Below are 25,347 nucleotides of genomic sequence, written 5' to 3'. Positions count from 1 at the left end.
TCCTAGTAAGCACTATGTTTTAATCCCAACAACAATTACTGTTTGTGCTGACCATTTGAAAAATAATGGTGCAGAAAATAAACTGCTATATCCATAACATGATGAGGACTCATCAATGTATTTTTTTTTTAACATAAAAAAACATTTTTTTATCTTTGAATTTTACGCGAGACGCTATAGAAAATTTGTAAATTATGTGTCGCAGAGATTTTAGGCTTCAACAGTAACTCAAGACAACGACTTTCTGAAAATCACAAGATCGAGGATCTTGTTCTTGTGGGATGCGAGCACTTGTGTGATGGGTGAAGAGTTTCCAACATAACATAACATAACATAAAATAATATAACATAACATAGCCATAACATAATATAATACATAGCATAACGTATAGCTTATAACATAACATAGCATAGCTTAACCATAACATAGAATAGGGCCTAGGGCCTTTGATTGGAGGGGGCTTCGCACATGACTAAAACATTGTGAAAACATGTATCATTATTATTATTGTTTCTGTATTTAGACTGTATCAACACTTCATATTAGTTCTATGTTTGGGCTTGACGTTATTAAACTCAAGAAAATTATATCTAGCATTTTGTCATTCCATCGTATCATAGTGGTGATTTAGCTATATATAACGACACCTCTGAGTCCGCATGTATCAGAGTATTGTGGAGAAATAATATCAAAGTTCTTTCTTTAAAACCCAAACGTGGCAATAAAATTCAAACCCTTTATCCTCGTTACGAAAGTCAAACTACTTACTTCTCAGCCACATAGACTCACTGTATATAAACTATTTATTCCCCAGCCACATAGACTCACTGTATATAAACTATTTATTCCTCAGCCACATAGACTCACTGTATATAAACTATTTATTCCTCAGCCACATAGACTCGCTGTATATAAATTATTTATTCCCCAGGCACATAGACCCGCTGTATATAAACTATTTATTCCCCAGCCACATAGACCCGCTGTATATAAACTATTTATTCCTCAGCCACATAGACTCGCTGTATATAAACTATTTATTCCCCAGCCACATAGACTCGCTGTATATAAACTATTTATTCCCCAGCCACATAGACTCGCTGTATATAATCTATTTATTCCCCAGCCACATAGACCCGCTGTATATAAACTATTTATTCCCCAGCCACATAGACCCGCTGTATATAAACTATTTATTCCCCAGCCACATAGACCCGCTGTATATAAACTATTTATTCCCCAGCCACATAGACCCGCTGTATATAAACTATTTATTCCCCAGCCACATAGACCCGCTGTATATAAACTATTTATTCCCCAGCCACATAGACTCGCTGTATATAAACTATTTATTCCTCAGCCACCTAGACCCGCTGTATATAAACTATTTATTCCTCAGCCACATAGACCCGCTGTATATAAACTATTTATTCCTCAGCCACATAGACCCGCTGTATATAAACTATTTATTTCCCAGGCACATGGACCCGCTGTATATAAACTACATATTCCCCAGCCACATAGACTCGTTGTATATAAACTATTTATTCCCCAGGCACATAGACTCGAAGCTTCTAATGAAATAAAGAAGTTGATCAATGTGATGGCCACACAACACTATTGTAAACTCTGGGCCACAGAAACATTGCACAGTGTACATTCTAATAGGTCATATTGGTATTTTTTTTTTTACGTCCGAGGTTAACGATTTAATTACGGCTAAATGCTACAAATGACTCAACAAACAATAATTTAGCTTTAGAGAGAATAATCGTTTACAGCAGTTTCACTAATTAGCCTGTCTGGCCTCGCTCCCACATGCTGAGTTATGTTCTAATTTAATACCCCGCGTAAACGCAGGCATTCTGTTCCTGTGTTTTTAAACTCGTCATCTGGATTTTAATGCTGTTTGTCCCTCGAGACGTGAGGTTCAGCTAAGTGAAAGATGATCTCACAAGATGTCAAGTCCGACAGAGCACAATCGAGCCCATTCGTACAACTTTTTTGCGAGTGTATGTGTTGTAACGAAGTATCTGTGTGTGTTGGCATGTATGTATAAATGGGATAAGTTACTTTGTGTTTTGAAAAAAAAAATTCTTATTTCGCTGTCAGGGGCGTACCTGCGGGGGTTGTTGTTCAAAGCAGTATGCTCTCCCGTTGAAAAGTTTATTATCAAATACTCGATTTCGTGGAATGAAAACTTAGACATAGATAATGGTATTGCAATAAATCTTCCGTCTCGATTTTAACGCAGTTTTCAATCGCTGTTTTTAAATGTTCATGTTATTTTCTCCCATAAATGCTTTCTGGGATCTTACTGGGTCAGTTAAACTTCAACAAGTGGCAGCATTTGAGGCTAAAAAACTGTTGTTTGATAGTTTGTCGCATTCTATGTTTATTTCATCTTTAGACCGATTCTGAGGCTCTGATCACCTCCCGGGCTCTGAACACCTCCCTGGCTCTGAACACCTCCCTGGCTCTGATCACCTCCCGGGCTCTGATCACCTCCCTGGCTCTGATCACCTCCCGGGCTCTGATCACCTCCCTGGCTCTGATCACCTCCCGGGCTCTGATCACCTCCCGGGCTCTGATCACCTCCCGGGCTCTAAACACCTCCCTGGCTCTGATCACCTCCCGGGCTCTGATCACCTCCCTGGCTCTGATCACCTCCCGGGCTCTGATCACCTCCCGGGCTCTGATCACCTACCAGGCTCTGAACACCTCTCTGGCTCTGAACACCTCCCGGGCTCTGATCACCTCCCGGGCTCTGAACACCTTCGGGGCTCTGATCACCTACCCGGCTCTGATCACCTCCCGGGCTCTGATCACCTCCCGGGCTCTGATCACCTCCTGGGTTCTGAAGGTCAATTTAATTTTTGTTTTTGTATCTTTTCCATCATGTGGCCCGCGACACTAGTGTTGAAAATTAAAATGGCCCTCAGATTGAATTAGGTTGGGCATCACTGCTCTAGATAAAGACAGTACTTAAGGCCGGCCCTTGTTTTGTCAAAGATCATCCAAGCCTTAGTGTAAACAGGTCACGGGGAAGTGACGTCACTTCTGAACAGAGTGGAGTTATGAGATGCGCGAACGTGATGCGCACATCATTCACATGGAAATCAGCCCTACCGGACGTTTCATTACTGATGACAATGGAACTGGAAATGCGTCACTTTGTCATTACCCACAATCCTCCTCTTCCCCCCGCTTTATTGAATATAAAAGTTTAGAGTATAGGGAAGTGGGTCGATCAGACGAGAACGAAAGGCCAGTAATTAGGTCATAGCAAACGTACGATATCAACAACTAAAAACGCCATTTAAAAATTAAATTTCTCTATTTCATTCACTGTGCTCGAAAAATATACAATAACTGTTTTTGGTGTGGAATCTCTCTCTATATATATAATTCTCCTCATGGCTCAACAGTCTAGACACCAAGTAATGGAAATATCACTCTTTTATTTCTGAAAGTTGGACTAGAGTTAGCCTACGTTAAAAAGTGAAAAAAAAGAAGGGGGGGGGGGGGAGAGAACAAGTAGTATTCACCCGTCACTAAATAGCAGGGTCGGACTTAACCATTGTGGGGCCCTATGCGAAACGGATTTCGCGGAGCCAAGTTTGGGTAGGGGTATGTATATTAAGTTAAAATTAAGAGTTTGTATTAGAAAATAAATTCGTCTTTGCATTTTATTCATTCTTTATTACGTACAGAATTACTTTACGAGCGTTGCGTGTAGCGAAGTCATACAGTATATCATAATAATTCTGTTTCCTACATAGATCACGCTCAATAGCAATAATTACCAAATGTTTCAATCTATCTACGAGAATTGTTGACCTCAAGTAATTTTTCATTAGTTTGAGGCGCGAGAAGCTTCTTTCACCAGATTCCACAATTACGGGTATTGCATGATGCCGTTTTTTGGTCTTGAAAGGCGCAGCTAATAAAGGTTTGAGAAAACTGACTTACTATAAGCTATTATTCACAGCTTTGCTACTTTTTTATATTTAATAAACATTTACATTTCTTCTTCGCCTAGTCAGCATTTAGCTGCTGATCTGTATGCACTTTCTATATATATTAGCATGACTGTAGGAATGGCTGAGCTCGCTCAAGAGAAACAAAACAATAGCTCCAGAAGTTATTCAGCTTGTGACATTTGGTTAAGCGAAGCCTGGCATTAGAAGGTCGTATCAACCTATAAAAGCGTAATGTAATCACATCAATAATATATGAATGGGAGGCAGTCATCACGGACACTGCAGCAGAATATCGTAGATCATATCATAAATAATGGGAAGGGGCAGTTATTTGGAAGTGTTATCTGACCAGCACTTTCTGACCTTGGATCGTTGAGGGCTCATATCCGGAAAGTAAAGTTCAACACCCAGAGACACCCCCTCCCCTTAACAAAAATAAATGCCTTACATAGGAAGTGTGGCTTAGTAGCTAAAAAAATACTATATTAAAAAAAATACGCTTGCACATTCCTAGTTCCATATGCTAGGACAAATTTGTACAAATACTCCTTCTTCCCTAGTGCTATTAGAGCATGGAATGGGTTGCCTGAGCTAGCCAGAAAAACCAGTGACTTGACAGAATTTAAGTCATTGACTAAATGCAAGACGCGTAGGACGTAATCATCTTCTTTTTTGAAGTAACGTCTGTATTATATAAGATAAGATAAGATAAGCTACCTATCAAGTGGAGGTCTCGGGTTTGAATCTGAGCTGAGTTGTGTTGGCTAAGTGCCTAACGGCAACGCGGAAACCTCCACCCAGATACACCCCTTCTCCCCCTTATTAAAAAGAGCCTGGACCATAGCGCACTAAGCCGAGACGATTCGTTATTTAAGGCCTCAACACTGACCTGCAACGTCACAACCTGTAGGCAGTATAGACCAATAGCTCGTTGCTACGCCACAGGTCTGTACGAGATATTGGTCTAAACTGCCCACAGGTTGTGACGTTTCACTTCAGATCACAAAAGCAAATCACAGACATGCAAAAAAAAACTTTTAAAAAAAGCTTATATAATGGAAAGAACCACACAATTACTATCATATCTCAAAATTGCACGATTTTGTCTCCGATTATCTAAATACAATGTAAATTAATCACCACTAGTTAATAAACTTATTGGTTAATTTTTAAAATTAATGTATGCATTGTAATCGACAGTGGATGATGGTGTAAAAATTCCAACTTCATCTGAGAATCGGAAGTAAGAAAAATAGGATATACGAACTCATCCTGGAATATAGAATTTGAAATATGCTTTTAAATGTGTTGACTTTCTGCATATTTTATTAAAATTCCTCTTATCACCTTGCGAATTCTAGTCAAACTAGTCAAATGTTAAACATTTCAGTAGAAGTGAAAAGCGAAAGTACATTTTATTTTCAAGGAAAAAGAAATAAACAGCACAAGAGCCATTTCTTGTGTTTCTGACGATGACATCATCATTGTTTGTGCCCCATTTTTGGCAATCGCGGAAATCAATACTCTTTGGTCTTGTCTCGTTGCCGTGTGTCCAATTTGGTGACAGCACTGATCATCACTTCCTGCAGGGCTGCCTTTTCTGAAACATAAAACTTGATATCTCATTTAGCTCGGTCCATGAAATAAAAAAAATGTTTTTCTATGAAATAATGAGATTGAAGGCAGAAGGTTGATGACGAATGTTAGGAATGTTCATTTTATGTAAAGTTCATCTTTTTCTATGGACAAAAGGGTGTCAAGTGGCCCGCACAACGACCTAGCCCCTTTACTTTACAGGTACCCATTTTCAAGTTGGGTTTTACGGGTTTATCTAATTTACCGGGTGTCCCACATCAACAGGCTAATGTAGCAATCAAAAAGCAACGTCAAACGGAAGTTGCATAGCAAATGAACAGTGAATAAATGGTCATTCAAACTGGACAGTGAATAAATGGTCAACGATTATTCAACAAAAACAATATTTAGTACTGAAGCTAAATACAAATAAACAATATACCAAACATATACAAATCATGGATATTTAAATAATGCCTTGCCAACACACACTCAATTTCGGGCATACAGCTCGGAGATATACAAGGGAAGTCACTCCTTCAAAGAGTGCTGAGGTTAGGGTACTTGGTTTAAAAATAGAATTCTCGACTACAAGGGAAGTCACTCCTTCAAAGAGTGCTAAAGTTTCGGTACTTTAATTGATTGTTTTCGCTGCCCGAAACTTCTATTCTTCTCTTCCTGGTATAACTGCTCCCATGTTTATAGCACTTTTTTTTTTGTTTCCTAAATCAGTTCTTCCCAATAGCGTTGCTTCCATCATTTCCAAGTCCTACTTTTTAACCCTACTTTCTCTTTCTTTTCCATCACTTCCCGTAAACCTCTGCCCCACCCACCTTTCAATCATGATAGACGATTTTTCCAGCAGACGTGAGCCCGAATCAATTTTCATTTCGGGGTTTCAAGATTCCGATAATTTTCCAGCTTTCAACGCTTTATTTTTTTTAAATAGACAGAAACTTTTAAAAGCAATGAATACAATGAGAGATATCTTAAACATTTCACTAAGCATATATGTCATATGTCATTGTTTCACTAATGGTATAAATCATTGTTTCATTGAACTTATACTTCATACGCCATTGTTTCACTAAACACACACGTCATATGTCATTGTTTCACTAATCCTATACGCCATTGTTTCACTAATCATATATGTCATATGTCAATGTTTCACTAATGGTATAAGCCATTGTTTCACTGAACATATACTTCATATAACATTGTATCACTAATCATATACGTCATACGCCATTGTTTCACTAAACACACACCTCATATGTTATTGTTTCACTAATCATACACGTCATACACCATTGTTTCACTAAACACACACGTCATATGTCATTGTTTCACTAATCATATACGCCATTGTTTCACTAATCATATATGTCATATGTCAATGTTTCACTAATGGTATAAGCTATTGTTTCACTGAACATATACTTCATATAACATTGTATCACTAATCATACACGTCATACACCATTGTTTCACTAAACACACACGTCATATGTCATTGTTTCACTAATCATATACGCCATTGTTTCACTAATCATATATGTCATATGTCAATGTTTCACTAATGGTATAAGCTATTGTTTCACTGAACATATACTTCATATAACATTGTATCACTAATCATACACGTCATACACCATTGTTTCACTAAACACACACGTCATATGTCATTGTTTCACTAATCATATACGCCATTGTTTCACTAATCATATATGTCATATGTCAATGTTTCACTAATGGTATAAGCTATTGTTTCACTGAACATATACTTCATATAACATTGTATCACTAATCATACACGTCATACGCCATTGTCTCACTAAACAAAAACGTCATATGTCATTCTTTAACTAAACACACACGTCATATGTCATTGTTTTACTAAACACACACGTCATATGTCATTGTTTCATTAAACACACACGTCATATGTCATTGTCTCACTAAACACACACGTCATATGTCATTGTTTCACTAAACACACACGTCATATGTCATTGTTTCACTAATCATACACGCCATTGTTTTACTAATCATAAACGTCATATGTCATTGTTTCACTAAACACACACGTCATATACGCCATTCTTTCACTAAACACACACCTCATATGTCATTGTTTCACTAAACACACACGTCATATGTCATTGTTTCACTAATCATATACGCCGTTGTTTCACTAAACGTATACTTCATATACCATTTTTGCACTAAACACAAACATCATAGGTCATTGTTTCACTAATGATATACTTCATATGTTATTGTTTCAATAATCACATACATCATATAATACTGCTGTTTCACTAAACGTAGGCCTATACTTCATACGATATTTTTTCACTAAACACTAAAGTAATGTCATTGTTTCACTATAAATATACGTCATTTGTCATTGTTTTACAAATCATATACATTATATAAAACTGTTTCACTCATCATATGTCAGCGTTTCACTAAACATATACGTAATACATCATTATTTCACCAAGCAAATACATCATTATTTCACTAAACAATTTCAATATAGCTGAAAAAATATTTTTTAAAAATCTTTAACTGCATCCTTAGTCTCTTTTACTATTAGATGTCAATTAAAAACTTGTAGCTTGATTTTGGTATTTAAAGTTTTCTTTTTTTTTTCCCCCAGTTCTTTTGGAAAATGACAAGGTCAAGGTGGACTGCTGTGACCAGCAAGGTCGAACGGCGCTGGAGATGGCGGTCACCGGAAATGACGTAGAAATCGTTTGCTACTTGTTGGAAAGATCGTCTGCTAGACACATACATAAAGTAAGGGAAGTTAATCTTTGGAATTAAATGCAAAGACGGAAAACTAGTTTCTAGTTACTTTCATGCAAGTGTACAATTTAGCAAACAATAGTTATACACTGCCTGCAAGTAGACATTGGTACCGAATAAACTTAGCCTGCAAAGGTTTTTGGAAACCATACGATGAGGTGGCTATCGTAGTATGCTAAGGTGTTGAGTGTCCATATTGTCTGAGCTAACTTAAATAGCAATGCTGTTGGTTGACCATATGATGTGCTGAGCTAGCCTTTATATAGTAATGCTGTTGGTTGACCATATGATGTGCTGAGCTAGCCTTTATATAGTAATGGTATGGGTGACCATATGATGTGCTGAGCTAGCCTTTATATAGTAATGGTATGGGTGACCATATGATGTGCTGAGCTAGCCTTTATATAGTAATGGTATGGGTGACCATATGATGTGCTGAGCTAGCCTTTATATAGTAATGGTATGGGTGACCATATGATGTGCTGAGCTAGCCTTTATATAGTAATGGTATGGATGACCGACCATATGACTGTCTCTCACTTTCTCTTCCTATCTTATAAAATTCAGACGTTATCTCAAAAAAAAAGAAGATCATACGTCCTGCGCGTGCCCCTATGTCAATCTAGTCATGCATGTTAACCAATGACTTAAACACTGCCTCTTTTATTAGTTATTTGTGTAAAAAGAGAATATGCGAGGAACCATTCAACAATGTTACAATCTTAAACTTACAATAGCTTTAATGTATTTGAATATCTAAAGTCTTTAAAACAGTTCTTCACCCCTGGACGACTATCTCTAACAATTCTATCTCTGCCCTAGATGCGGCACCCGCATTAATTTTACGAAGATTGTTTATATCTGTTCTGCATTGCCTCTCTTGTAAAAGTGGGAGGTAAAATTTACATAAAATAAAAAAAAAATGGCGAATGTTCTAGTTACAGACCTCTAAAAAAAAAAATATATAAATATGTCCTTGGCCTACTTTGTTAAGGAATGAAATTAACAATGCCCTCAAAAATCACTGGGGAAAAGCCCCCCGTATTTTTTTCCATCCCAATATTTAAAAGTAAAATTGCCTCCTCTTGTTTTCTATCGATAACTTCTCTCCCTTTGATTCTGACCTATTTTACGACTTAAACCTGACCTAATTCGTCTGTTTACTCGGGGAACATAATCTTTAAGCTGAAATACTTAGTGTTGACTCACAAGCTTTACTCCAGAGCTGGCCATGACAAACATGGAGGGAATAGTGAAAATTATACAAGAAATTGGGTCAAACAAGTAAAAATTTAAAGTTCCCCTCTCAGACCTTGCGATCTATGGGGCAGATAATGTGAAGAGGATGTTTCTGTCAACCACGGTCAACGAGAGTCTCATGTGTCCAGCACACCGACCAACTGCCTTTGCTTTTCCTTATCTATTGTCACGTACCCGTTAGAGCTGGGTAGACTCAAAGGCGCTCTAAAGACATAAAAAAATCCCAGTCTTGACCAGGACCTCTCGGTTTGGAAGCCAAGCGCTTTACCACTCAGCCACTGCGCGTCCTGGTCAAAAACGATTTTGTAAAAATTTCAGCTTTAAGGCCCTTAAGACTATACGAGTTCTTTTTTTTTCCCTCATGTATTGGCATGCCAAAACTAATTCCTAAAGACATAAAATTGAGAAGAACATTTTTTAAAATGATGTTATAATTCGTGTTGACACATCCTATGTTAAAAATTACTTTTTTATTATCCAATGTGAGAAAAGGCAGCTTTGTTTTATAATTTCTGTCTGTCCGTGTGTCAGTGATTAATATTCTTCTTACAAAAAAAAATTTTAAATATCAAACCTCGCTGATACTAGTTGAAATTGCATCAATTATTTTTACACCGCTGTATATGTTACTTTTTCTGATCTTGCGATTTTTACGTTTCAGCTATCTTGCATGTTTATAAGTGACCCATTCGCGCTTTGCGGGAAAGCACCGTATTATGGCTGTCATATCTCATTATTGCAAGGCTTATCTCCCGTTAGTTCAATGCGTTTTCCATATAATACAAAATTAAATAATTACGACTAGGGATTAAATGATTGGTTAAAAACAACGTGTACAAGATTTTGAACGGACAGACGGACGAACAGACAGATTTGATATAAGAGAGACGAAGAAAGAGAAACAGGGACACAATCTTATGGTTACATTAACTGCATTAATTCGGATGCAGTGGCGTCGCTAGTTGGGGGAAGAAGGGGGAGAATTTGAAAATCCCCCAGGCCTCCACTTGAAGAGGGCCCCCAAATGAGTGTTTTTTTTTACAATAAAAATTAAATATTACACAAAATGAAGGGGCCGCCAAAGGGGTCAAGCTCCCCGGGCCCCCAAACGATGGAAAATTCCTAGCTACGCCCCTGTTCGCATGGCTGAATATTGTTCTTCTTGTGATGTTTATTTTCATTAAATCTGTTGTTGTTGGTTTTTTTTGTAAATTATGTTGCATTTAATTTTTTTTTTACGTTGTACATTTTAATTAGTGTACTTAAACAGTTAGTCAATGCCCACTCTTTTTTTCTTAAAGTTTATAAAGTCACTCCGTCTAGGTTATTTCTCCCACTTCCCATTCTCGGGGTTTTATTTAAAAATGTGGTAAGCTAAGAGGAGGATAAAGCCTTGAGTAGAGAATTTAGTGGTTCGCTAAAAATGTTAAACTAACAATACATGTCATCATCATCATCATCAAACTCCATTAGAGTGAGGGCTTGAGAGACTTACATCCTCTCTCGCAAAAGCCCTGGACAGAAACCCCCGCTGTTTTGCGTAGTGCATAAATGTCGCCATACAGGTCGAGAATTTTTGGGGTTTCCCAGACCTGTCGAGACGGAGATCAGCAAGTCTGGGGCAGTACAATACATGTAGAGCCGTCTATTTTTAATAGTACTTGACTAGCTGAGTGGCTAGCGTGTTGGCCTTACGTCATGGAGGCTCGAGACCTTGAGTTTGTGTTTTGACTCGAGAAACATTTTTTTTATTGCTTTTAAAAAGATACCTCCTCCCCACTTTATAAGAATGAAAGTTGCGCGAAAAAAAAAAGACATTAACAAACATATTTCTAATCACACAAGTTTATTATTGTTAATCTAGATTATAGATCTATATATATTTATAATTAGATGATTAATTCTAAATAATGTATGTGATTTCACTTAGTAATAATCAAGGAATTTACACACACACAAACTTTTAGAATTTACTTGATTTTTTTTTCCTTTTTTTTTTTGTTTGTTTTCACTGTAACTAGACCATTCTCTCCGTGTGTTATCATAGCGTCGGTTGAGTTAATTGTCCAACTGTCCACTCTCTCCATGTGGATTTGTTTGTGTTTTTTGTTTTGTTTTTGGAGAATACTTGACCTCTGCCCACTTCTCCATCAGTTCAGTGTTTACCTCCGCGCACTTTTATTTCTCTCTCTCTCTCTGTGATAAGAGAATGACTAACAAGAGAACTACACAACACATTCCGTTGCGTCCACTACGTCGGGAGAAAAAAGCAATCAAGACACCAAAAGTAACGCGAACAGATCAGTTGTAGAATTAATGCTGTTAACTCTTTCTCTCCGTAACTGATTTCCACGTTCTGATGGAATTCTTCATTTTTGTCATTAATATTTTTTCCCCTGTTATGGTTAAGCTTGAATAACTATCTCGTTTGTTTCCAGCAAGTGTTTTATTTGGTCTAGAGTTAAAGGGAAAGGCATGCTCTTTTTATATAACACAAAGTAAAGTTTATAAAATCTAATCCTATACTCTTAAGCGAGCAATTCTTGTATGTATGTATATATGTATATATATTTATAAATTTTATTTCGAAAACGGCTCTAACGATTTTCTTTAAAAGTTCACGGTATGTGCATAATAGTGAGAAAAAAATTCTCAACTCATTGGCCACATCGGGAAAACTCGAGGTCGACCGTTATATCGGTTTGAAAATGCCTCATTATCGAAAAATTAATTTTGGCTAGAATGTTTTATGAATGAAAATTTTCCGTGACGTGAACGGGAAAAACGCTGCTTGCGTCACAAGGCTTACCGCAGTACACTAAAATATTTCTTTGCAAACAAGAACGAGTTCTAAAGGATCAATAGATCTAATTAAACATTTGCGCACCATCTTACTGTAGATTGATTTATTATAGAACTATGAAAGAGAAGTAATGAAATTAAATGTGCCGATGTATGATTAGTTATTGTGTTTTGAAGGCTTTATAAATTGATAACACTTGAATTGCCTAGATGGGTGTAGATACCTTGTACTTTGTTGTTTATTTTGCTGGTGACCTTCAGCTGTTCTATTTCAGCTAAAGCTAGTTGGCGCCTAAACTGGTCTTTTAAGCGTTTCGGTATTACGTCGTATACTTTTTTAGCTCACCAAAAATAGACTGCCTTTGGCATGCGTTCGTCTGAGATTCGACTTCCATACAGGATACCGCTCTGTCCAGCGTAACTGACGGACTTAAAGAATTACCTCTATTCAAAGCCCCGGATACACATTTGAGACCAAAGAAAATCTGCTGCCGAGAACAGAGGCAGACGCGAAAAGAAAATCTTAATCGACCACTGTTTGACAATGGTTATGCTTGCCCTGGATGTGGCAAAATTTGTAGGTCACAGCAGGGGCTGCGTAGCCAAGGGAAATACTGCAATCCTCATTAATCTTAGGAATCGAAGACAAGCCTTATTATTATTTTTTTTGCTGTTGAATTATTACCATAAGTTCGTGCTTTGTGTCTACTGTCCCGTACCAAAACAAAGGAAATGGTCATAACAAAGCTTCTCTACGCCTTACTTTCTCACACTGAACAAGATATCTAGCCAGCGGCCAACGAGTTTGCGTACGCTGCAACCTCTTTTTATTTAACTATACACCTCGGTAAAAAGCTTGGGGTTAGGGCTTGGAGATGGAAGGCCCAGTTGAGATCTGAATGGAGGGATGTGTATAAGCAGGCCATATCCCTCCACGGGCTGTAGCACCACTGGGATGAATGGATGGTGTGAACTTCTTATAGTCCGACAGTCAGGCTGGGCAGGGCACGTATCCCGTATGGGTAACGAGCATATTGTTTGGCGTAACTGAGGTGTCCCATGGAAACGTTTCTTTAGAAAACTAATGCAATGATTTAAGTCTATTAAGAAAAAATGCGCCATTTTACTTTGTCACAAAGTGCCTGTTTTACCCTATAACGTAGAAATTTGCGTCACTTGATGTTTCGTACTAAAGCCATATTGAATACATACTAATTCCATAATTAAATGTTTGAACGCAACAATCTAAGAAGTTACACTGCAAAGACTTTCTTCTAAGCCAGTAATAGTAGACCTACAATAGTTTTACACAAAAGATGTATTGTAAAACTATAAGACGGACGTGAGCTGTGGTTTGTCTAGACCAGTGATGCCCAAACTACGGCCCGCGGGCCAGATCCGGCCCGCGATGTCTTTCTGACCGGCCCGCCAAAACATTGGCACAAAATGTAGAAAATAAAAAAAATTATAAAAACAAAAAAGGTGTAAAATGTATTTTCTCTATGAAGTGGACTCTCACTTTTCTTTGATGTATATCAGACTAATCTATTGCCTTGTTAATATTCATGTTAATTTTTGTTTCTATAAGAACACAAGGTTTTTTTTTTTCGGCGACAAGAATTGACTTATTTTTAGAGTCTTGGACTATTCCGCGGCTGTTTTGAGCAAGCCGTGTCCTTGACATTTCATGTGTGTAACACAGCGCATCATTTTGGTTCGGGTACTTCAGACATCAACACGATATGTGCAACATTTGTACATTAATGAAATGGTAGTGTCGATGGAACGATATTGGATGTTAAAACTTCCAGGACAAGTGGACTAATCTTTTATTAAATCTAAATTAACAAGCCAACATGTTTGATTTGTACAGAAAGTGTGGCTGTTTTAAAGAACATAACACAAAAAGGCATTCTATAACAAACCATTACAAAACTATGGAGGCACTGTTGGCTTGAGCCGCTAAGAAAAGAGTCACTAAGTGACGTCTAGAGTTGAGCGAGTGACGAAAGTATTTACCAAGAAGTCAAGAAAATCAGTCGCGCATGTAATGGAGGCTACAGAGGTGCTGACATTTTAAGAAGAGAAATGAAGCATAAAAAAAAAGTGCTTTCTAGCAGTGATGGAATAAAGTCGACCTGAAAACAAAATGCATTTGAATCTGTGCCGCCTTTCTGGCATAACAATTGCAAAACAATTGAACGCTGCTAGTGAAAATCTCCGTTCAAAGCTAATAGAAGGAGCAGCAGATTTCGAAATCATTACTATTGCTGCTGAGAAGTGACACCAACTGAAACTGATTGACTTACAAAGCCTGACTTCCTTCAACCAATGCCGACATAAACCTGCACATTTCCGAAAACAAATTGCTGGGTATGATCATAATGTTTACAAGCACTTAATTTAGTAGAAAACTTGTCCAGTTATAAGACCTTGTTACGTAATCGACTTATGGCTGTAAGTAGGCCTACCGGAGCCACGGGATTGTTGTAAAACTATTTAAAATGGATAAGTCTCTTTTTCATTTTTCTGTATCTTTTCATTAATTAATTATTAATTAATTCATTCATTCATTAATGTGGCCCGCTACAAGAGTGTTAGACATTAAAATGGCCCTCAGGCTGTATAAGGATGGGCATCACTGGTCTAGACTATAGAAGGACTTAAGAGACTTTATATTTCATTGCCATGTATAATTACATTTAGAACTAACAGAACACTAAATGTAACTCTTCAGATTAGTAGTATTTATATGATCGTTCATTTTCGTAATTACAAAAATATTCCCAAAATGACTTAGGAAATTATTTAACCGAGCTAGGATCGGTCATCCAGGTACTTTAATTTAATGAGGTCAAATCAACGATGAAGTCGTCGATTAGGAGAAAAAGAGTTAAGACTGGGTAAAATATTTTGTTTTAATTTCGGTCGTTGACACCCAAGCAGCGCGGTAATAAAAGAGGAGATGTTAAGAGAAAGATGTTAAGAGAAATTAACGCGCTATAGCATTAGTCGTCAAAACGCATTTTCCCTCTCTTGTTTATTCTTCTCTTGGGTGATATTTGACCATTATCTACTGTCGTGTCATTAGGTCGTGTCATTAGGTCGTGTCATTAGGTCGTGTCATTAGTCGTGTCATTAGGTCGTGTCATTAGGTCGTGTCATTATGTCGTGTCATTAAGTCGTGTCATTAGGTCGTGTCATTATGTCCTATCATTAGGTCGTGTCATTATGTCGTGTCATTAGGTCGTGTCATTATGTCGCTGTAGTAATTATTCTGTTTTTTTTTTGGTCCTGATTCTGGATTAATGCCCTCTAAATGTGTTGATTAATGCCCTCTTAATGTGTTGATTAACGTCCTCTGAATGTGTTGATTAACGCCCTCTTAATGTGTTGATCAATGCCCTATAAATGTGTTGATCAATGCCCTCTAAATGTGTTGATTAACGTCCTCTGAATGTGTTGATTAACGTCCTCTGAATGTGTTGATTAATGCCTTCTTAATGTGTTGATCAATGCCTTCTTAATGTGTTGATCAATGCCCTCTTAATGTGTTGATTAACGTCCTCTGAATGTGTCGATTAACGTCCTCTGAATGTGTTGATTAATGCCCTCTAAATGTGTTGATCAATGCCCTCTTAATGTGTTGATTAATGCCCTCTTAATGTGTTGATCAATGCCCTCTTAATGTGTTGATTAATGCCCTCGTAATGTGTATTAACGCCATCTAAATGTGTTGATTAATGCCCTCTAAATGTGTTGATTAATGCCCTCTTAATGTGTTGATTAACGTCCTCTGAATGTGTTGATTAATGCCCTCTTAATGTGTTGATCAATGCCCTCTTAATGTGTTGATTAACGCCCTCTTAATGTGTTGATCAATGCCCTCTTAATGTGTTGATTAATGCCCTCGTAATGTGTATTAACGCCATCTAAATGTGTTGATTAATGGCCTCTTAATGTGTTGATTAATGGCCTCTTAATGTGTTGATTAATGCCCTCTTAATATGTTGATTAATGCACTCTTAATGTGTTGCTTAATGCATTGATTAATGCCCTCTTAATGTGTTGCTTAATGCATTGATTAATGCCCTCTTAATGTGTTGCTTAATGCATTGATTAATGCCCTCTTACTGTGTTGATTAAAGCCCTCTTAATATGTTGATTAATGCCCTCTAAATGTGTTGTTCAATGTCCTCTTTCTGTGTTGATCAATGTCCTCCTGTGTTCCGTCATGCCCTCTTTGTATTTGTGCGAGCCACTCGATACTACTTGACCACTGTCCACCGTGTCCACTCTCCAGGCCTTACTGGCTGCTGCCGACAACGACATGGAAAGGATCTGCGAGCTCATCCTCGACCACCCCCACTACAGGGACAGCGTGAGGCGGGAGACGGAGCGGAGGGCGGCCGAGATGGCCGGAGAAGAGGGCGTGGCCTTCTTGGAGGACGTCAACACGGACTCCCGCTTCTCTCATGCCAACCTGAGCAAGCTGTTGCTAGAGGTGAGCTGACGGTTTTGATGACAGACGAACTGACGACCACGCTTTCTTCTGACACCTACGCCCTTCTTGTGTGAGCTATTAATAGTAACACCCATTAATGACGAAATAGATGCGCTACATGTGGTAGTTATGTCATTTTGGTACTAGAGTATCGGGGCCGGCCTTAGATAATCGGAGGCCCTAGAGGAAGTGAATATTTGGTGGCCCCAATAGAAAAATAAAAATAAACACCAAAAGAAATATAAAATTATGCAATTTATTTAAACCTAGTATACTCCAACAATAACATTGGGCACAAGTTTTGTTATTTCTTCTCTAAAAAAAGAAGATATATATTGTTTAGAGTCCTGTACAAGGCTCCACCAATCGGAGGCCCTAGGCGGCTGCAACTTTTCTTATGCCTAACTCCGGCTCTGAAAAAATATTATCTTACAGAGCTTCTCCTTTGGTGTTTTGGTATATATTAAAAAATATGTTGGTGGGTTATGTTGAATATAGTGACTACTTTTAACTATGGTTTGTAATTGTTCTTTTTGTCGACAAGGGTGTGAACCTGGTTGTTGGAATGTCTAGATATGTCTACTTTGTTCTTTAACGCAGTTAGTACATTATTTTTTTTAGGAAACCTCAGAATTTGCGCTATTCAACTTTAGCTTTATCATCATAGGAATCCTTGGGCCTTAAGCCTCTTTTCTTCGCCTCTTTTTGGGGCTTTTTATGCCTCTTATATGGGCCCTCTTGCCTCTTTTGTGGGCTTTTTAAATATTTTTTTACATTTTTACTTGCAAGTTCTCATAATTCACAAGTATTAAATCATAAACAATTGAAAAGTGATTAATCTAAAAATATAATAATAATAATAGAAATTTTATTTAATAGCAAAGACATACTATCTTACTATTGAAACCACCAGAGACAGAAAAATGATACAAGGATCCTCTACCCCAGAACAATCAACACAATATCAATTATCCCTGACCCCCAACACCCCATTTCTGGAATACTGCCTGAGTACTGTACAAGCATATGAAAATCAAACTAGATAATTCTCTACCCTAAAATCAATAATTTTCCTAAATGTCAATTCTAAGTGATAAGGATCAAACACTTTATTATTATGTAGAGCTTTGAGCCAGCTAGCCCTAACAAGATTCCTGTATTCGGAAACAATAATCAAGTTGAAGTTCTGAATCATTTTATTTTTTAGTTTTGGCAGCTTGTTTAAAACAATAGACAAGTTAACATTCACATAGTTTTTTTTTTAATAGTATAATAAAACCGAATGGAGATGTTTTTTTAATGTTATCCACATAGGCCGATGGCAATAAATGATATTAAATCCACTTTTTTAAAAGTACATTAAATGAATCTTACAACAGGTTCTGGGGAATGTGTATATGTTGTATATTTAATGATATTGAAGCCACATTCCAAATTTATAACTAGTGTCAAAGATGCATAAATGTTTGTCTTGTGAGTTAGAATGCCTGTATTAGAAATAGGGTCTATTGTTGTGGTAATTGAGCAAATAGATCTAGAGTATTCTAGAGTTATACTTCATTCTTCAACTGAAGGAAATGTCTTGCTTAGTATTTTTTACTAAACTATTAGCAAGTTTGAAAGCTTTGATCTCAAGACAAAAATGTCTCGCACACGTAGAGAGAGGACATTTGAGCTCAAGACAAACATGTCTCAACACACGTAGAGAGAGGACATTTGAACTCAAGACAAAAATGTCTCGACACACGTAGAGAGAGGACATTTGAACTCAAGACAAAAATGTCTCAACACACTTCAATGCTGAAGCAATTCGGGAAGAAAGATACATTAAGCATTATGACCTATTTGTTTTAATACAACAATGACAGTTCTTATTAACAGTGCACAAGTATCATTCATGTATTTGCGTTGTATCCCCTTATCCATAGTCCTCCTCTTGGGTACTATTTGGCTAGTACTCCTCAAATTGTACCTAAGTTAATCTTTCCTTTCTACTAAGAAACGACTGATTATCATTTAGTCTCCTAGTGCCTACACGATATATGCCTATGTATGTAAAAATTAATAATAATAATAAGCAGGTCATCTCTACCCTGAAACAGAAAGCTTTGTTACAGCAATACAGGACAGAGTAATTAGGACAAAAAATTACGAGAAGCAAATCGTAAAACTCAATGTTGTTGACAAATGCCGAAAATGTGAGTCGATGTTCAGCCCTATCAGAATCTGCCTACCTACGGTCACCATAACCAAGCTGCAAAGTTAATTCACCAACATTTGGCTTTGACAAATAATTTGATCGGCAAGGATACTCCTCCTTATTACAAATACTCGCCACAAGAGGTTCTCGAGTCTACTGATCATCTCCTTTACTGGGACAGGCCTATCTTGACAGACAAAACGGTAGATTTTTTATTGCCCTAATCTTCTTTTCATTAATAAAAAAAAAAAAAAAACAGAAAAAAACCGCTACTTTTATTGACATCGCAGTACCACTGTCTCATAATTTAAGAAAAACGAAATTAGAAAAACAAAAAAATATGGGAACCTTGGCTTGGAGATTAAGCGTTTATGGAAGTTATCCAAAATAACAATATACCCCATTGTAATATCAACCAAAGGATTAATAACTATTTACCTCACATTTACCTTCAAGGCCCTTGGCATTCCTAGGAAAATTCTCGTTGCCTGTCAGAGGGCGGTACTGCTGCAGACCTGCCACATCACCAGAAAATTCCTCAGTGGAAACTGATAAAGGGACTACAATGAATTTTGTTTCTCTTTAACGAAACTCGACCCTGGCAGCGCCAGAGAACGATGAATACTCGTTCGTTTCTAACATAATAATAGTAATTTTATTCATAGAGCGCTGTTAACAAACAAAATGTAGGCCCAAGGCGCTGCGATAACATTATAAACATAAACATGACAGCTAAAATGACAAACTAATCTAAAAAATGATTTAAACCGATATGTCTTAATGTCCTTTTAGAATGTAGTGAAGCAGGTTGTCTCGCTGAGATCATAAGTTCTAAATCTTTGGTCCGTGCACTGAAAAAGCCCGCAGATCGTAGCTTTTTAGGGAAAATTGTGACACCACTAGAAGCGTTGTGTCCTTTGAGCGCAGGGCTCTCCGCTGGGCATATGGAGTGATCAGTTCGCTAAGGTACAAGGGCATCTATTATAGATACACTGATGACAAAGTGTGGCCACCTTTTAGATTGTAATCATTGTATAGAAAATAATAAACCTGCATATATTTTGTATTTTCTTAACAGTCATTAACCCGGGCAGCAGAATTATTTTTTAGTCTTTGTATATGTAAAATAAAGGTATAATTTGTTGTTTCAGACTAAGGTTCACATTTGTATTTAGTCGGTTAGTAGTAAGAAAAATTATTTTAAATATTTGTTCAAGGTGTTACTCAGGGCAGCCAAGCGGAACAACTTCCAGATCGTCAAGAAGATCATGATGTGTGGCGTTTTCTTGGAGGAGCCCCACGACTACTTCTGTGCCTGTGCGGACTGTACCCTGGAGAGAAGGGAAGACTTTAAGGTAGGACTGAAGCACAGTATGTTGAACACACTATGTTGAACACACCATGTTGAACACACCATATTGAACTAATCATGTTAAACACACCATGTTGAACACACCATATTGAACACACCATACTAAACACACCATGTTGAACACACAATATTGAACACTCCATGTTGTACACAGCATATTGAACACACCATGTAGAACGCCCTATATTGAACACATCAATTTGAACGCACCATATTGAACACACCATGTTGAACACACCATTTTGAACACACCATGTTGAACACACCATGTTGAACACACCATGTTGAACACATCATGTTGAACACATCATATTAAACACACCATGACTAAATACATGACTCGTAGGACGTAATCATCTTCTTTTCTGAAGTAACGTCTGTATTATGTAAGATAAGATAAGTGTGTGTACTGGGCTAATTAGAATATCAAAAAATGTAAAATAAATGACTATAAATGATTAAAGGTGGTCAGTATATTTCTCTTATCCCTAGGTATTCACCACTAGACGACTGGACACTTACTCGGCACTGGCCAGTCCAGCTTACATTTCACTGACTGCTGAAGACCCCATCATGTTTGCATTCTACCTGAGCAGAAAGTTCCGACGTCTGTCCGAAATCGAAGGAGAGTACAAGGTGAGACAAGTTCATTTTTTTCTGGGCACTGTCTGAGTAGCTTTGTTTAGGGTGGTGCGCTTAAAGAGTTAGGCCTGGGATCTGTCTGAGTAGCTTTGCTTTGGGTGGTGCGCTTAAAGAGTTAGGCCTGGGCTCTGTCTGAGTAGCTTTGTTTAGGGTGGTGCGCTTAAAGAGTTAGGCCTGGGATCTGTCTGAGTAGCTTTGCTTTGGGTGGTGCGCTTAAAGAGTTAAGCCTGGGCTCTGTCTGAGTAGCTTTGTTTTGGGTGGTGCGCTTAAAGAGTTAGGCCTGGGTTCTGTCTGATTGGCTTTGTTTTGGGTGGTGCGCATAAAGATTTAGGCCTGGGCACTGTCTGAGTGGCTTTGTTTTGGGTGGTGGCCATAAAGAGTTAAGCCTTGGCACTGTCTGAGTAGCTTTGTTTTGGGTGGTGCCCATAAAGAGTTAGGCCTGGGCACTGTTTGAGTAGCTTTGTTTTGGGTGGTGGCCATGAAGAGTTAGCCTGGGCACTGTTTAAGTGGCTTTGTTTTGGGTGGTGCGCTTAAAGAGTTAGGCCTGGGCTCTGTCTGAGTAGCTTTGTTTTGGGTGGTACGCTTAAAGAGTTAGGCCTTGGCACTGTCTGAGTAGTTTTGTTTTGGGTGGTGCCCATGAAGAGTTAAGCCTGGGCTCTGTCTGACTGGCTTTGTTTTGGGTGGTGCCCATGAAGAGTTAGGCCTTGGCACTGTCTGAGTAGCTATGTTTTGTGTGGTGCCCATAAAGAGTTAGGCCTGGGCACTGTCTGAGTAGCTTTGTTTTGGGTGGTGCCCATAAAGAGTTAGGCCTGGGTACTGTCTGAGTAGCTTTGTTTTGTGTGGTGCCCATAAAGAGTTAGGCCTGGGTACTGTCTGAGTAGCTTTGTTTTGGGTGGTGCCCATAAAGAGTTAGGCCTGGGCACTGTCTGAGTAGCTGTGTTTTGTGTGGTGCCCATAAAGAGTTAGGCCTGGGCACTGTCTGAGTAGCTTTGTTTTGGGTGGTGCCCATAAAGAGTTAGGCCTGGGCTCTGTCTGAGTAGCTTTGTTTTGGGTGGTGCCCATAAAGAGCTAGGCCTGGGCACTGTCTGAGTAGCTTTGTTTTGGGTGGTGCCCATAAAGAGTTAAGCCTGGGCTCTGTCTGAGTAGCTTTGTTTTGGGTGGTGCCCATAAAGAGTTAGGCCTGGGCTCTGTCTGATTGGCTTTGTTTTGGGTGGTGCCCATAAAGAGTTAGGCCTGGGCACTGTCTGAGTAGCTGTGTTTTGTGTGGTGCCCATAAAGAGTTAGGCCTGGGCACTGTCTGAGTGGCTATGTTTTGTGTGGTGCGCTTAAAGAGTTAGGCCTGGGCTCTGTCTGAGTAGCTTTGTTTTGTGTGGTGCGCTTAAAGAGTTAGGCCTGGGCACTGTCTGAGTAGCTTTGTTTTGGGTGGTGCCCGTAAAGAGTTAAGCCTAGGCTCTATTATAACTCTTGTGGTTATGTAACGATCGTTTGTATTAGATGTTGACGATGTCTTGATGTTGCGATGAGATTGTGTTTATCAGCCAAGGCGTTTCTAATGTTTTAATTTAGTGAAGATTTCTATTTTAAAATATTACTGAACAATCAAATAATATCGTTATGCCGGAGATTCAGACGTAGACTATTAATTCAAACAATGAAGATCCATCAAAAATAAATACAAAGCTTTAATTCTGAAACTAGGAATCACTTGAATAAAATATACACACTGTATAATACACTTTAAACAAGATGTATTAATTCTCTTAAGCTGATGCACTACTTTTTACCTCGCATGTCTACTTCATTAAGCACAGTGCAACAAATATCAATGGTGATCTTAAATTAAGTAAGGCCTTGGTTAACAGACGATATTTATATTATCCATAAAATACATTCAGATTTTACGCGCAATTGCAGCCATCAAGAAATACACATTATGTTTTACAAATCCAATGAAATATTCTAAGTACAAAATTAATATCAAATCACTGAATCAATGGACCTCATTCACCAATCGTAAACAAACAACATTTAGCCAGGTGGTGCTCTATCTCTTCTATATAATTTACCATCTAATGTTTAATGGACCGCATTCACCAATCGTAAACAAACAACCTCTAGCCACGTGGCGCTCTATATCTTCTATATAATTTACGATCTCATGTTTAATTCATGATGGTTGTCACGTGACAGTTTTTGCCATTGTTTTTTCAATAAGATCACGTGACTAAATGTTGTTTGTTTACGATTGGTGAATGAGGTCCATTACGTTAGACATCCTTACAGCTTGAGAACATGGCCACTACTGCTACTTGCCCATGTGATTTACCATCCCACAATTCACTTGTGGATTCTTGTCTCTCACGTGCAACAGCAAAACATCACACTTCCTGCGTCTCAGCTAATACATTCACAATATCTATAAATAACGACTCCCATGATAATGTGACAACTATAAAACTAATTTTTCATAAGCATCTCCCTGGCACAGTGGCTACCGTATAGGCTTGAGCAGGCTAAGGTAGCCTTAGAGTTCAAAGTCAGGTCGTTCACTTTAAAAAAAAAAATACTTTTAAAAAGCGATCCCCCAGATACCCCCTTCTTTCTCCCCCCTTACCCCTTCCCAACTGGTCCAGGCAAGTGATAGGATCAGAGCGTAGTGAGAAAGCTAAAAGCATGAAATTGCGCTAAACAAAAACAATTGGTAATAATAATAATGAGATAATTCTAATCGTACTGATTTCCTATTGATAGTCTAGATCTACTTAAAATTTAACTGCATGACTGATTAAAATCAATTGATACAACCACACTTATTGTAATCTATATAGTTTATTATTGCATTTGGGTAGTTCATATGTTTGATTCTGATAGAACACCCTGGTATTTAGAGTCTTTGTAGCTGATTTTATGCTTACTATCAAAATGTTGATTTCACCAAGCCAGGGGTCTATAGAGCCGTCATCCTCCTTACATTGCTCTATGCCTCAAAAACATGGACAGTGTACAGTAAACATGCAAAGAAACTAAACCACTTCCACATGACATGTCTGAGAAAAATACTAAATGTCAAATGGCAAGACAAAATACCAGATACAGAAGTCCTTCGAAGAGCGTGTCTGCAAAGCATCCAGACAATCCTGATGCAGTCCCAGCTGCGATGGGCAGGTCACATCTACAGAATGGAAGACCACCGCATCCCTAAACGACTCTTGTATGGCCAACTAAGCGAAGGAAAGCGCTCGCAAGGTGGGCAAAGAAAGCGCTTCAGGGACACCCTCAAAGCTTCTCTGAAGGCGTTCAGCATAGACCCAGGCACCTGGGAGACAGAGGCACATGACAGAGCATCATAGCGTCGCGCTGTGAAAACTGGCGTACAGGTTGCTGAGGAAAAAAGAACAACGCTGGCAGAAGAAAAACGCCAGAGAAGAAAAGCAAGGCCAATGACACTAGCTCCAGCTGGAATAACCTGCCCAGTGTGCGGCCGAACATTCCGGGCTCACATAGGTCTCACCAGCCACATGAGGAGGCATAAAACCCCAGTGCAAAGCCCTCAGCCCCCTGGATGACAAAGTGGTCATCCTCGAACCACGATGGACGAACTATATATATATAATCTATATAGTTTATTATTGCATTTGGCTAGTTCATATGTTTGATTCTGATAGAACACCCAGGTATTTAGAGTCTTTGTAACTGATTTCATGCTCACTATCAAAATGTTGATTTCATTACATTTTTGCTTTGGTTCTCCCCAGCAAACTTATCTGGAATTAGACCAACAGGTGCAGAACTTTACACTAGCCATGTTGGACCAATGTCAAAGTTCAGACGAGGTCAAAACTGTCCTCAGTGGCAAGTGCCGACCCATGGACAATAATTATGACGACTCGGGAGGTGGGACTACTTCCACGGAAGAAACTGGAGATGAGCGAGGGACTATTTTACCTTTGGTCTACACTGCGGTGCGGATGGAGCAGAAAAAGGTAAAATTGTGACTTTAACGGATTTGATTAGTTAAATTCGCAGTTACATAAAATGTGATCCAAAGAAATTACAACATTTTTAGTAATCTTTTCAAAGTCTTTTAGAAATCCACAAATAAAACTCTCTGGACAGGCACTCAAAAAAATGAAAATGATGTTCTTAATGGAACCGCAAACAAAAAAAAATGTTTTCTTATTCAAAATGCTA

At 38.3% G+C, this 25,347-nt stretch overlaps 1 protein-coding gene across 4 annotated transcripts in view; it reads left to right on the top strand.

Annotated features, from left to right (window-relative positions):
* LOC106055879 (short transient receptor potential channel 7-like) overlaps positions 1-25,347 on the top strand; it is a 141,328-nt gene that overhangs the window by 79,988 nt on the left and 35,993 nt on the right. For all 4 annotated transcript variants that reach the window (XR_008774432.1, XM_056008497.1, XM_056008498.1 and 1 more), the window contains exons 3-7: positions 8,228-8,367; positions 16,742-16,942; positions 20,360-20,497; positions 21,007-21,150; positions 24,912-25,139. Coding sequence is in view for 3 of the 4 variants with exons in the window: in XM_056008497.1 (XP_055864472.1) it covers positions 8,228-8,367; positions 16,742-16,942; positions 20,360-20,497; positions 21,007-21,150; positions 24,912-25,139 (851 nt within the window). In the remaining variant the exon portion in view is untranslated. The remainder of the gene's footprint in view (positions 1-8,227; positions 8,368-16,741; positions 16,943-20,359; positions 20,498-21,006; positions 21,151-24,911; positions 25,140-25,347) is intronic.

Source organism: Biomphalaria glabrata, chromosome 13, assembly GCF_947242115.1.
Source record: "Biomphalaria glabrata chromosome 13, xgBioGlab47.1, whole genome shotgun sequence".
Classification (NCBI taxonomy): domain Eukaryota; kingdom Metazoa; phylum Mollusca; class Gastropoda; family Planorbidae; genus Biomphalaria; species Biomphalaria glabrata.
The sequence above is the reverse complement of the archived record's forward strand: the minus strand, read 5'-3'. Positions and strand labels throughout refer to the sequence as shown.